Source organism: Dermochelys coriacea, chromosome 2 (assembly GCF_009764565.3).
Source record: "Dermochelys coriacea isolate rDerCor1 chromosome 2, rDerCor1.pri.v4, whole genome shotgun sequence".
NCBI lineage: Eukaryota > Metazoa > Chordata > Testudines > Dermochelyidae > Dermochelys > Dermochelys coriacea.
Genome location: NC_050069.1, coordinates 242,952,788 through 242,966,344, shown reverse-complemented (window position 1 = coordinate 242,966,344; position 13,557 = coordinate 242,952,788). Strand labels below are relative to the sequence as shown.

General features: G+C 36.5%; 1 protein-coding gene across 12 annotated transcripts in view; it reads left to right on the top strand.

The window, feature by feature from the left end:
- The window catches only part of PARD3 (par-3 family cell polarity regulator), a 657,871-nt gene that overhangs the window by 641,271 nt on the left and 3,043 nt on the right, over positions 1-13,557 (top strand). For all 12 annotated transcript variants that reach the window (XM_038392147.2, XM_038392144.2, XM_043509558.1 and 9 more), the window contains one exon: positions 10,133-10,260. In XM_038392147.2, the coding sequence (XP_038248075.1) occupies positions 10,133-10,260 (128 nt within the window). The remainder of the gene's footprint in view (positions 1-10,132; positions 10,261-13,557) is intronic.

Here is a 13,557-nt window from a genome sequence, read left to right as displayed (position 1 = left end):
GATGGAAAACCTTAACTTTCTCCGAAACAGAATAAATAAAATGCACATTTTATTTTTTTCATTACCAAATGTTTTTCATGTGAAGAGGTGAAGATAATCTGATACCCCATTTCTGCTGTACTAAGATTTTGGGGAGATAGAAGGTTGGGAATTGGGAGTATTTGTCCATAATGAATATTCACTGTTTCTTAGTCTCAGAATGAGAGATCGAGCAGAGTTCTTGGGAAAAGTGTTTTATGAGAAAAACTTGCACTCTTGAAGACTTGGGAACTTAACTACTGAAGGTCATGGGCCAAATTGTTGTATATCTAAATGCCATAGCAACTTTAGACAGATAACTTGGCTTGTATTATAGTTTCCATTAATGACTGAGTAGGGAATTATTTGGATGACAGGCTGATTACCTTAGGAATGGAATAATTTCCTAAATTGTGGGTCAGAACATTGACCTTTCCTTTTTTTCTCTTTCAAACAATTGGGATCTCTCCATTTACTCCCCATTCTACTGATTATGCAAATGAGCTCAAAGTGACTGTAATTCTACTTAATGTATTAATTTTAATTCTGAAGCTTATTATTACTTTTGTAGGAGCTGCTCTGTTGCTAAAGCTGTAACTAGCTGCATGATTGTTATTATATCTGTACTTTTTAAAAAATTAGTCCAGAATTATTTTTTCCTTTCATGTACTCCAGCCTTCTAAGATCACAGTTCTTGGAAAGGATAAAACAGTGATCTCATCCATTTCTATAGTTTACAATCATTTTAGTGTTCAGGAATCATAAACTCCTCTCTTAAGCAATGTGTATATCTTCAATATATTAGTCTAAGATTATGGAGTTTGTAAGGGCACCCTCTCAAAATGCATCCAGATGTGTTATTAAATACCAATGACTTCAAAAATGTGCAAGTAGTTGACTATATATATAGAGGAGGAGACTTAGATGCATTTGTCAAACTCCTTTTCAGTCTTCTTGTCTGTAAGATGTTGACTATAAACTATAGCAGTGAAAAGTGCACGTATGTGAGGACTATTGTTTAAAAAAAATGTTTTTGCCTGAGGGAGCTGGTTTGTCACACAAATGGGGCTTCCACGGACAAAAGGCTTTAAATCCAGAAAAGTGCCTTAGCCATGTGATAGAAGTAAACTTTGCCCTAGTTTGGATAGAAAGAGGAAAAAAACAATCTTATCATCTGCAGGGTCATGTGCACTATAAAGTGATAAGTAGTTTGCATTTTTCATTAACATGGTGATGGGAGACTGGAGGATAGGGAGCAAAGTGATGATACGATATGGGACTGCTGGTTACTTTAAAATAGTAAATGAAAATGTGTTTTGGAGTGTGTGCTATGTGTACTGATAGAACTTCTGTGGCTAATAGGATATGCTGGCTTGATGGCTAGTATGACAGGCCTTGTCTACATTAAAGTGAAACGTCAATCTAAGCTACGCAATTTGAGTTACGTGAATAGCATAACACAAATCCACGTAGCTTAGATCTACTTACCGCGGGAGATGCTCTCCCGTCGACTCCCCTTACTCTTCTTGATCAGGTGGAGTACAGGAGTCGATGGAAGAGCGATCGCCGCAGCATCGATCCTCCAATAAGTGTAGATAAGCCCTTAGAGAGACTATCATCTCTATGTCATCAATTCCAATCTGCCCTGGGTTGATAGTGACCAAAGGTACTACAATTCAGTTACATATGTCAAATGAGTTTAATCTCAGCCAGAGTTTAGTGGGAAAGTATCCCTCTTGCAAAAAGCTGAGTCAAATTGGCACAGAATTATACCCTTGACAAAGAGTCTGGTGACTGCCTGGGCATGGAGTCTGAACTATCCCTTTCATTGAAAGTTCCCATCAGGTCATATTTACTGCTCTGTAGCTGGGAGTGCCCAACCTGGACCTGTTATGTTTATAACAAAGGACTTGAATCTTTAAGGCTGTTAAATCCAGCCCCATTCATGGACACTAAATTCACATTAAAGTGTTTTTTAAAATTCTGAAAATGCTAGCGTGTGAAAGATGAGATGAGCACATATATTAAAATAACAAGGTATAATTATAAAAATTTGGTCAAGATCATTTGAATGATGTATCGATTTTTTTCAACCATTCTCTCTCCATTAACAATGATTAAGCTTTTTTTATTATTATTTTTACATTCAGAGTCCACTAAAGTCCAAAGTAATTTTTCTGTCAGCTCATAGTTTTGTTGAAGGGATTTAAAAAAGTTAACTTTCTCATGGCCTGCTTATTTTTTTTATTATTATTTTTTTTTGGTCCCTAACCACTTATTTGTGTTTGAGAGAGAGAATTCACAATTGCATTAGGTGCACAACATATACGTGACACTACACAGCTAAAATGGAAAAGTAACACAGGGATATGAACAAGCCATTGTTATCCTGCTGGCAAGAAATCAAGCCAGTATTTGGTGTAATAAAGGTGTAATTTATATTTGTAAATAAATAGCAGTGGACATGCAAAGGAACCAGTCTACATTCAGAGTCGGGTGTGGCATCATTCTATATCAGTTAGATATATAGTTTCCATCAGATGTTTGGTGGTGCTATGTCATATTTTCACTCAAAAGCTGGAGTCATTTTGTGTTGATATTTCAGTTCCAATGTTGTGTGACTGGGTTTTTTTTATTCTTTTCCATGTTGTGGGTATTAAGTCTGCTGAAACTCATCTTTGAACCAATGCTGGAGTTGTGGGATTCGGGCTATAATTTCTTCTATATCTTGTATTCAAAGTTTTTTTGTCTAGTCACATTTTAATTAACTGATTCCCACCTTCAGTAACAAAAACACGGCAACTAAGTATTATAGCCTTAAATGTCAGGGGATTGAACCACCCAATTAAAAGAAAAAAAGGATATTGTATCAATTGAAAACAGAGCACTGCTTCCCAGCCCTGCTCCAAGAAACACACCTACCACCCAAAAAGCATTAAAAACTCCTTTTCACACAAAAACTGATGCTAAAAAGGAGCATTGCCGTTTCCATTCACAAAAACATTCCCTTCCAGTCACTCATAATCTGATTGGATGATTCAATTTGCTGAATATCGATATCATGAGGGATTGCATTTAGACAGAATTTACTCCTAAATATTTATGCACCAGATAAAGATCCTTTATTTTTTAAGGCAACAGTTAATTTGGTCAAAACTGACTATATCGCCACTGTTCTGGGTATAGGATTTTAATTGTACACTGAATTTTGCAACAGACAAATCACTGAATAGTTTCCATAAGCTAAACACTCAAAAACATTTAACAACCTAATGAAGAATAGATTGGTATAACAGGTGTTGGGAAATTCTCACTCCAAAATCTCTCTTCTCTGTTGCTTTATTCTACCTCAGTCCTTTTCCCTGTTTCTAAAACAGACATAATGGAAATCTTATCCTTTCTGTCACTTTTTGCTATCCTCTTATCCCTAGAAGGAATTCTTATACCTTATACAAAATCATAGGGACTTAATAGCTCATTCCTAGAAGATAAAACCTAAAATAATTTGAACAACTTACCCAACAATGCAAAACAAGAAAGGTCAGCTTTTTATGAGTATCTGCAGTTGCAACAGCACTTTAACACTATTTTTGACTGGGAAAACACATGACAGTCAATGTTGAAGCAAAGACTTGGAAGATAAACAGGAAGTACTAAGGGACAAGTAGCTGTAAATTATGCAGAAACAGGTTCATCACTAAAAGGAGAATGAGAATTTAAATATTTCATAGTTTTTAAATTGATCTTAAAATTGGCTTATGATACAAGATCTTTTATAAGAATTTTTATCCCAAGATACAAGAGCCCTGATCAAAATGTAAAAGAACTAACTATATACATTAAAAGCCAAACAATGTTTTTTCTTTCCTCAAAGTCCAGAGATAGAACCATAGCCATGTAGGTGGTCCTGCCCAAAGACTCCTTCCCTTCATTCTGTATGTAAATCCTATCCTTCTCTTTGTCAACCATTAAGGAAATTAATACAATAGCATACCTTCCTTGCAAAGATTTAGGTTCCCTCTTAAAAGTCTTATATTTGAAAAGTATGTATTTCTAGTTCAAATTATGCTAAATTAGGCAATTCTAATTTACCCCACATGAAATGAAGGTGGCAGATTTAAAAAATGCAATTATTGCATTTTGTATTTCAATATATTTATAGCTTATATAATGGAATTCATACAACTAGAAAGGACAGAATTTCAAAATTCTGAATGTACGTTGATTGGTTTCTGCCATAGTGACTATTATTTTTCCATCTGCAGTTATACATAAAATCAGAATCTTAATTCTAATGCTTTTCAGTTTTCTGTATGTACTCTGTAGAGAAGGTATACAAAGAGATGAAATTTTCTTATTACATGGTGTTTGAATAAAACGCCTGCTGGCAATTACTTAAAGGGAATATAACTATATGTTCTGTTCCCCGTAGCAATGTAAACAAAAAGATGGAGGTAAAAATACTCCTCAAGGACATCTCTAGATCCATAGACTGTTTTATATCATTGTACATTTTGAAACCCACAGTTAATGGATTACATTTCATCTGGGTCAAGCACATCTTTACATAAAGCAGGCAAGGTCATGCAATCTTATCTATTTCTAATTCTACTGAACATAGGTACATCAAAAGTTTTTAGTGCCTTAAGTCTACAAACTGGCCATGAACTTGCTGCAATTTTTGGGTTAAACTATGAAGCCTGTTCTAGAAAAGTTAAGCAAATGTATTCAGATAATTAATGGTGACTTTTTTAATTGAGAAAATAATAAAGAACTATTAGCTCTATTTGTTTTTATATAGGTGCAAGGAAATTCTGCAAATTTTAACTCAAAGTTTCTCTGAATTCTTTCACCCTGGACAGTAGGTGGTACTGTGAGTTTCATCTCTTAAGCTAGTGGATTCCCCAAAATCTTCAGAGGCCTTGGATCCAGGATTCCCCTCATATTTTCTTTCTCTCGCATGCATGCATGCACACACACATACTCTCCCTCTCTAGTTCTGTGATAGTGCAGCTCCTACAGGAACCATATAATCATGGAATCTACTGCTGCCCTAAAGGGTGTGAATTCCAACCTACAGAGAGGGAAACTGAATAAATCTGCGTTAAGTTACCCACAAAAGACCCACATATTTGGTAGTGGGATAGTTCCATGGATAGTATCCTGAACTCCATGGAGAGACTTCTTCAATAAAGGGGGATAATGCTGCTGAGGGGCAGTATTCCTGCCTTCTACACTCTCCCCAGGCTGGAGTTCACTAAAACCTCTGTCCCGCTGTTGGTGGTAGTGAAGGATACAATATGGCCCAGAGAGATTAATGATGTCAGCACATTCCATGCAAAATAATATCTTAGTTTTACTATTTTAATAGTAAAAAGAAAAGGAGTACTTGTGGCACCTTAGAGACTAACAAATTTATTAGAGCATAAGCTTTCGTGAGCTACAGCTCACTTCATCGGATGCAACTTTATACTTTAATAGTATAAGTGAAGCTATAGAAATGTTTAACTTCCCCAAGCCAGGTTTTAAAGTAGCGTCTATTTAGGAATAGAGCTGTTTAATTTCATACATGTCACACCTTCATGTTGAGTTTTCATTTTACAAGATGAGTATCCTGTATTCTGTTTAACGATGCTGAGTGGGAAGCTATTATCATGACTTAAATATACTGTTGAAGACTTGAACATACATTTATGTGTATAATTCAGCCTTGGTTGTTGTTGCAGCCTTGACCGCTTTTTGGTTTAAAAGGTCACTTGTCATAAATCTCATCACAAACAAGGACAGAGTTCTTTGCAATTTTCACTAAGAGCTGTTGCCACGTTTGTTTGATGGCTTCAAAGAATTATTATAATTATACTTTTCTTTGCGGTACCCTGTTTGTACAGGTGTTAACACATTTTTGTGCTGTGTTCCAAGTGCATGGTTTGTGTTGTAAGATATTACATTTTTTCACCATGGAGGTTTTCCTTTATTCTTGGTGTGTATTTTTGTAGTAATATAAATTATGTGCATATGTGTTGTGTTTTGGGGGCTGAAATGAAACTGACAAATCCTAACATACAAATTTCCTTTAGAAGATATAGTTTACCTGTAAACTAAATTTTAGTATTGTGGCAACACTTTGATACGTTTTTCTCAATTAATCATTTACAAAGAGAAAGCTTTATGTGTCAATTTGAAGTTCTCTTATCAAGTTAAGTAAAAGATGAGCAAATTTGGTAGATTTTTGGTGTGATATCGCATCAATGATATATAAGGCTTTCATTAGCCATACTTTGGATGTCTAAATTCAGACCTGAATCCATTCTATAACCAACATTTACAAATGGACAGATCTAAAGGCAATCACTGTCTACATTTCAATTAGATACCCACAGCTGGCTCGTGCCAACGGACTGGGGCTTGAGCTAAGGGGCTGTTTAATTGCATTGTCAACATTTGGGCTTGGGCTGCAACCCAAGCTGTGGGACCCTCCCTCCTTGCAGGGTCCTAGAACCCAGGCCGAGCATCTCAGGTCCTAGAACCTGAGCCCTGGGAGCCTGAGTCAGGCCAACTGTGGGACTTTAATTACAGTGTAGACGTACCATTAGGCAAATGAATAACTGGCCTGCTTCTCAGATGTGTTGAGCAACTTTGACTCCAAATGACTATAATAGGAGTTGCAGGCGCTTGTCACTTCTAAAAGTCAGATACGTTGATTTAGGTACCTTCCTTAAGACACCTCAGCGTGAAAATGTTGACCATCGAGTGCAATTTTCAAACTTGGGTGACTACTAATCCATGCCCCACTCAGAAATCATTCATGGGCCTGATGCTTTAATAGCCCACATACCTTCCCCCATACAGAGACACATTTTAGAGTCTTAAACTGGTATTAAGGTGTCTAATGCAGATTTAAGTGCCTAACTTTAAGCATCTACTTTTGACGGTTGGTACCATAACCTCTGAACATTTTTAAAGCATCTTTCATTGTAGTAATGTTTCCATGGTTACTTTGTTTATATTAGTGTGTGTGTGTGTGTGTGTGTGTGTGTGTGTGTGTGTGTGCGTGCGTGCATAACTGTATGCACCGAACAGGTTTGCCAACCCCAAGCATTCAAAAATAATGAATCAGATCCCCAGAAATCATGAGATTGGCTTAAAATCATGATTTTTTTAAAAAATAAACATGAATAATAAATATGTGAGGAAAAGATTATTTGCCTTCTGATTATTGAATGTTTATGATACTACTGCATTGCAATTTCAAGCTTTTCTCTTTAATCATTCTGTAACCAGAATGGCTAGACTCTTAATCTTATTTATTAAATGAAAGTTGAAATTCTTATATAATCACTAGCCTCCATAATATGGGGGCACTGAGTAAAACACAGAATATCACAAGATTGACAATAAAGTCAGGAAAATTGGAAACATACTGTAGAAGAAGTGAAATGCTCTTTTCTTCATTTATGTCTGTCAAGTGTTGTAAGGAAATTTGTCTTTGTGAATTATTAGATGTGTATATTCAGTAGAGTTTTTTAGCTCAGTGAGTTTCCTGTTTATGATACTCTGAGTTTATTACCTCATCATCACACATTTCTTTTAAGGGTTTTTTTGTTATGAATATTTGTATTGAGGTTTTGTGAGAGTAAATCTATCCCTAAAGTAGGCACCATTCTTGTATCATGCACTCTCTTTCATATTTCAGAGTAGTAGCCGTGTTAGTCTGTATCCGCAAAAAGAAAAGGATACAAGATAATCTTCTACTAACAAGTAAAACACTTGCTCTCCAAATTTTGTCAGATTTTGAGCTGCTGCTGATGTTCCATCTGATGCAGATCATTGTTCAAAACAGAGGTTCTGGCAGCTGTAGACCTGTCTCACGTTTTATGTTTTACTGGCTACTTTCAAGTACCTGAATTTTTATTAAAACAAAGGAGCAGCTTAAGTCAAGAATTGCAACTTTTTTTTTTTACATTTGCCTTCAAAATGTGAGGAGCTTTTGAAAAACCTTTTATCCTTCAGATGTGTCAGCCACTACTGCGTATGTCTGCTGAAAAAATTATAATGGCAGAAAACAAAAGAGATGTTTACTGTGAGTGAAAGAAATAAAGGAAAAGGCAAAAAGTGGCTGAACATAACTCATGCACCAACACAGCTAATAATTTTTTAGAGAAAAGCTAAAAAAGTTGGGTTTTTTTAATAATTAGTTTTCACCTATCTCTCACACACACAACATTGTTTGCTCTATTGGCAACATACGGAAGAGCTTGAAACCATGCAATCTGAAACATGTTCGTATTGGAGTCTTGTAGTGTTCTGTACTATCAAAACAATAGCCCATTTTCACTTCAACTCAATGTAATGCTCAATAATTTCAATGCCACAATTACATCCCGGCTGTAATGGTATTTGAAATCCTTGCCATAAGGTATGGATTGCTGTAGTCTCTCCACAAGACTTGCTAGCATTTTCTCTGGAAGGATTATATACACTTGATGAATGGATCATATCCAAGCAGAGAGAAGTGGTATTTTGAATGGTACATTGTACATAAGTTCAGTGTTTCATAAGGAAGACAGAGACTTCAAGTTATGCCGCTAAAGACTAAGGGTATATCTACACAGATACTATCAAAACAATAGCCCATTTTCACTTCAACTCAATGTAATGCTCAATAATTTCAATGCCACAATTACATCCCGGCTGTAATGGTATTTGAAATCCTTGCCATAAGGTATGGATTGCTGTAGTCTCTCCACAAGACTTGCTAGCATTTTCTCTGGAAGGATTATATACACTTGATGAATGGATCATATCCAAGCAGAGAGAAGTGGTATTTTGAATGGTACATTGTACATAAGTTCAGTGTTTCATAAGGAAGACAGAGACTTCAAGTTATGCCGCTAAAGACTAAGGGTATATCTACACAGGCATAAAAATGATTTGGGCCCTGGGACTGAAAAATTGCTGTGTAGATGTTCAGGCTGAAACTGGAATCTGAGCTCTGGGATCTTGCAAGCCCAAGTCAGCTGACCCAGCTGTGCCACGGAGCTTTTATCCCTGTGTTGATGTACCTTAAGAATCAGTGTTTCAGAGGTGCTCAGGATCTGCTGCTCTTATAAGTGCTCAGTGCCTCTGAAAATCTGTCTTTAAATAAATAATCCATCATTCTTTATTTTACAGTCTCTACTTGCAGACACCATCAACTTCCAGTTAAGGATTGTGGATTACAGTAGTACAACAGGGAACTTCCTATACTTGGTATTACTGTTATTAGAACTACCAGTTGAAGGCACTCAAAAGACTACAGGCTGAATTCTCTCTGTACAAGCACAGTGGAAGGGGATTTGTGACTGTGACTCCCTGATTCTGCTTTGCCTGGCCCCAAAGCAATTTAAAGCTGCAGCAGGCGAGCAGACAGTTAGGTGTGACAGACTCTCACTCTGCCCTTCCTGCCCTTCCCTCCCTTTCTCTTACCTGCTCTCCCCATCTCTGACACAATTCCCCCCCACCCTTATGCAGGACAATGCATCCCCGTAGGGAAGGCAGCAAGTAGAGGAGCAGGCACAAGAGGTGATGGTCACTTCCTTCACACCAGACAGCGATTCCCCCCCCCGTGCACAATTTGCTCTGTTTGTAGTTGACTGGAGAATCCAGCCCTACATGTGCACATTACTGCATTACATAGTAAGAAGCAGTGTTTGCTCTCATTTGAACTAATTAATGATGTGCAAACATTAAGGCCAGATTGTGATATACTTACTCACATGGGGTCAGATCCTCAGCGTCACAGACATGATATTGATTTACACCGGCTGAGGATCTGGTCCACTGATTTCACATGGAGTTAGGTATTCCTTCATATAAGAGCGAATCACAGTTCAGTCCTTAGTATTTATAAGATAATGTTTCCAAAATAGAGGGTTAGATTAAAAGATAGCCCATAGCAGATGACATTGTGTTAAAGGTCAGAATTTGTTGCAGTTATGGAAAGACCAGTTTGAACGTTTGAATTTGAATATTTTAAAGTATGTGTGTGGCTATATAACGGTAATTGAGTTAATTGCTCCTATGTAGACATTTTCGTGCTTTGCTTAATTATTTTGCTTAACTTTCCACATTCTAGCCAAACTCCAAGACATACTCACAGAGTGGCAGACACTCCGTATCTGTAGAAGTTCAGATGCAGCGGCAACGACAAGAAGAAAGAGAAAGTTTCCAACAAGCTCAGCGCCAGTATAGCTCATTACCCAGGTATAGTAACTGTCTAAAACTATGTGGTATATGTGAGCCTGTAGCTAATTTCATTTGTGGAAGGAAAATGCTGTGCTTAATGCATGCACCTTAAAGTGTGGATCCTTGTGGGACACTATCTAGTTTCACTTTCCCTCTCTAGAAAAGAATCTCGAGTATAAAATAGATCAGAGGAGAGAAGCAAATTGAGAGGTGTTTACACCCTTTTTGTATGTCATATTTTTTTTGTTACTTAATTTCTTACCAAACCAAAAATCAGTCTTGTGATGTTGATACACAGACATATATTTTAAAAAAACAAGGAATCAAACAAAAGAACATGGAGACAACCATGAAACACTATCCAAAATTGAGCCACATCCAAGTTTTTGGCTTACAGGTTTCTTCAGACTTACTGGATCATTAACATTGGAATGCTGAGAATTAATATCCTTTCGTCTAAACAAATCTGTACTTATAAAAAGTTCACAGGCCAATGAACTGATTAGAGTTAATTTTTTTAAAAAGCCAAATACGAAGTAAAATGAATGGTCAGAATTTTACCCAACTTGTCGGGTAGGTAATATAAGAACGGCTACACTTGAACACTGTATGTGAATGTAGATAGTTTTTAGAATTCTCAGACATTAATTGGGGAAATCTGTGACAAGAGCTGAGGTAGAATGGAGCTGCCTTTCGCTAGGGGTACTTTAAGCTTGAAAACTTCCTTGATTTGGGTGTGCCTTACATATTACTATGTTGCCCTTGCTTTGGTCCCTTTATATAGATTTTGTGGAGCAGGTAATGGTTATATATACATCTCAGCACCAGGAACTGCTGAAGCCTTGCAAAAGAGGCCATTTCACTATTTTATTATGCAGCAGCCATAGACATTTCATAGTTAAAGGTGAAGTTAGCTTAACAATTAAGTCCCTGATTTTGAACCCCATCATCATCTCCTCTATTCTGCAAAAGAAACCATATCTCTTGAGTTTTCATATGCCACAACTCATCTCGGAGTAGAATTTTTCTGGGAAGTTTGGAAGAAAATGAAAAAAGGAGATTAAAAGTTATGGTGGTCTGGGTTTTGGAGCATAAGCTTTCGTGAGCTACAGCTCACTTCATCGGATGCATGGGTTTTGGAGGGTTTTTTTAGGAAATTTTTCAAAATGGCAGCTCTATTACTATTTTTCCTCCCTATACCTCTTGCTATCTGTAGAGTCGATTACACCTCAAACTAGTTTTTCTGAGGAGAAGTACAGTAGAACCTCAGAGTTACGAACACCTCAGGAGGTTGTTCCTAATTCTGAAATGCTCGTAACTGAACAAAACATTATAGTTCTTTCAAAAGTTTACAACTTAACACAGCTTTGAAATTACACTATACAGAAGAAAAATCCTGCTTTCCCTTTATTTTTTTAGGAGTTTACGTTTAACACAATACTGTACTATATTTGCTTTTTTTGGTCTCTGCTGATGCTGATTGTGTTCTTCCGGTTCCAGAGGAGGTGTGGGTTCACTGGTCAGTTTTTAACTCTGGTGTTCTTAACTCTGAGGTTCTACGGTATGTTTTAGGCATTTTAGTATGACTTTCAGAGGAAGAGGCAATTAAAAAAGGTAAATAAATATAAAAAGATTCTGACTGCGTGTACATACGCCAAACTAACTTTGTCACAGAGTGGCTAAATTAGAGGATCATGACAGTGTGAGTAAGAAGAGATGGCACAGGAAGTCTCTCTCTCGAGCCATGTTATACTAGGATTTTTCAGACCTTGTAATTCTCAAAGGGCGCCACTCCACCAGTGAACTGTCTTGATATAAATAAGGCTCACACAGATTCAGGAGTTAGATGACATGGAGGTAAAAACACCAAACCCTGTTTAAATAATAATATTAAGGGCTTGTTTGAACAAACTGGAGTCCATTTCAGGCTCGTTAGCTCTGTTAAGGCATAGATCACCTGGGAAAATATGAATCCTGCATTTTGAACCTGTGTTTAGCGTTTTTGCTGTCATAGCCATCACTGTAATATCTAAAAGCTGGAGAACAGCTGTAATGCAAAGTTCCAACTGCAGAAATTCATATTTTTAAGAGAAATTTCATTGACCACAAATTTGGAAAATAACCATAGGAAACAGAGAAGTTTAATGTGTAAGAGAAAATTTACTGAATCTATTGATTAGTGTGAAAAATTATAAGTAAATGAATAAGAACACTTATTAATGTGCATTTGATGAGCATTTAATTGCAGGGTTCATATGACCCTTCACATGGCTATGAACACAAGTGGTTATTCTCAGCTCCAGGTGAAGGGAATTGTTAGAAAATTGTGCTGCTGAAATTCTGTGGTTCAAAAAGTTACCAGTAATAAAACAATAAAACGGGACATCAGTGAGCTCTTAAATAATTGGAGATTTTTTCATTAACCTAGGAAGAAATCTCACTATCACTAATACCGTTTGGATCCCAAATTCATTGATACAATTACAATTTTATGATTAACACCGATGAACTGGTTTTATTCTTAAACTTGGTTACTTTCCATCTTGTGTAACTTCAAGCAGTCCAATTTGTCTATCTTTTAAGTTAAAATGTTGAGTACTTTAGGCAAATAAAAACCTCTTCAATTATATTTCTTAAATCTTCCCCAAAAGACAACACAAATAGTCCAACTAATTTTGAATTAGGACCAGAAAACAGTAATTAAATGAAGTCTACTCAATTAGTCATTACCATTTCCCATGTGAAACTGTTCTAAGTAATGTTTACCTCCAAGCTAATGTTTCATATTGAAAAGTTATCTTGCCATATTTCAGAAACTTTAGAAGCTTTGTTCCCTAAGGTTCATTCAGTTTGCTTGTGTACAAGTAAGCAATAGAGCCGTGGCCCAGAGACCTTGTTTTGCGAACGTCAACAATAACAATAATAAATTACATTTATATGGAATAGTAAAAGTTTTCATCCAGTGATCCCAAAGTACATTACAAATGGGGGCAAGCATAGTTGTCGCCAAGTTGCACATGTGGAAAGAGAAGCACAGAGAGGTTAAGTGACTTGCCACATAAGTTGGTGGTGGGAAGATTACCCTTGTCTCCTGACTTCCAGCTGCATATTGAATCCACTAAGCCAAAACTGAGCCTTATTTTTATTCTATGTGCTGACATGAAAACCTGAACTATATATACAGCAGTTAAATGACTTTCTTATTGATTAATGCAGCAATATATTTTGTTTTACTGCTTGATTCTCTTACACTAATTTTAATCTCAAAGTGGGTGTTTCTCTTATTCCAGCACAAAATTGTTTTACTTTATCATA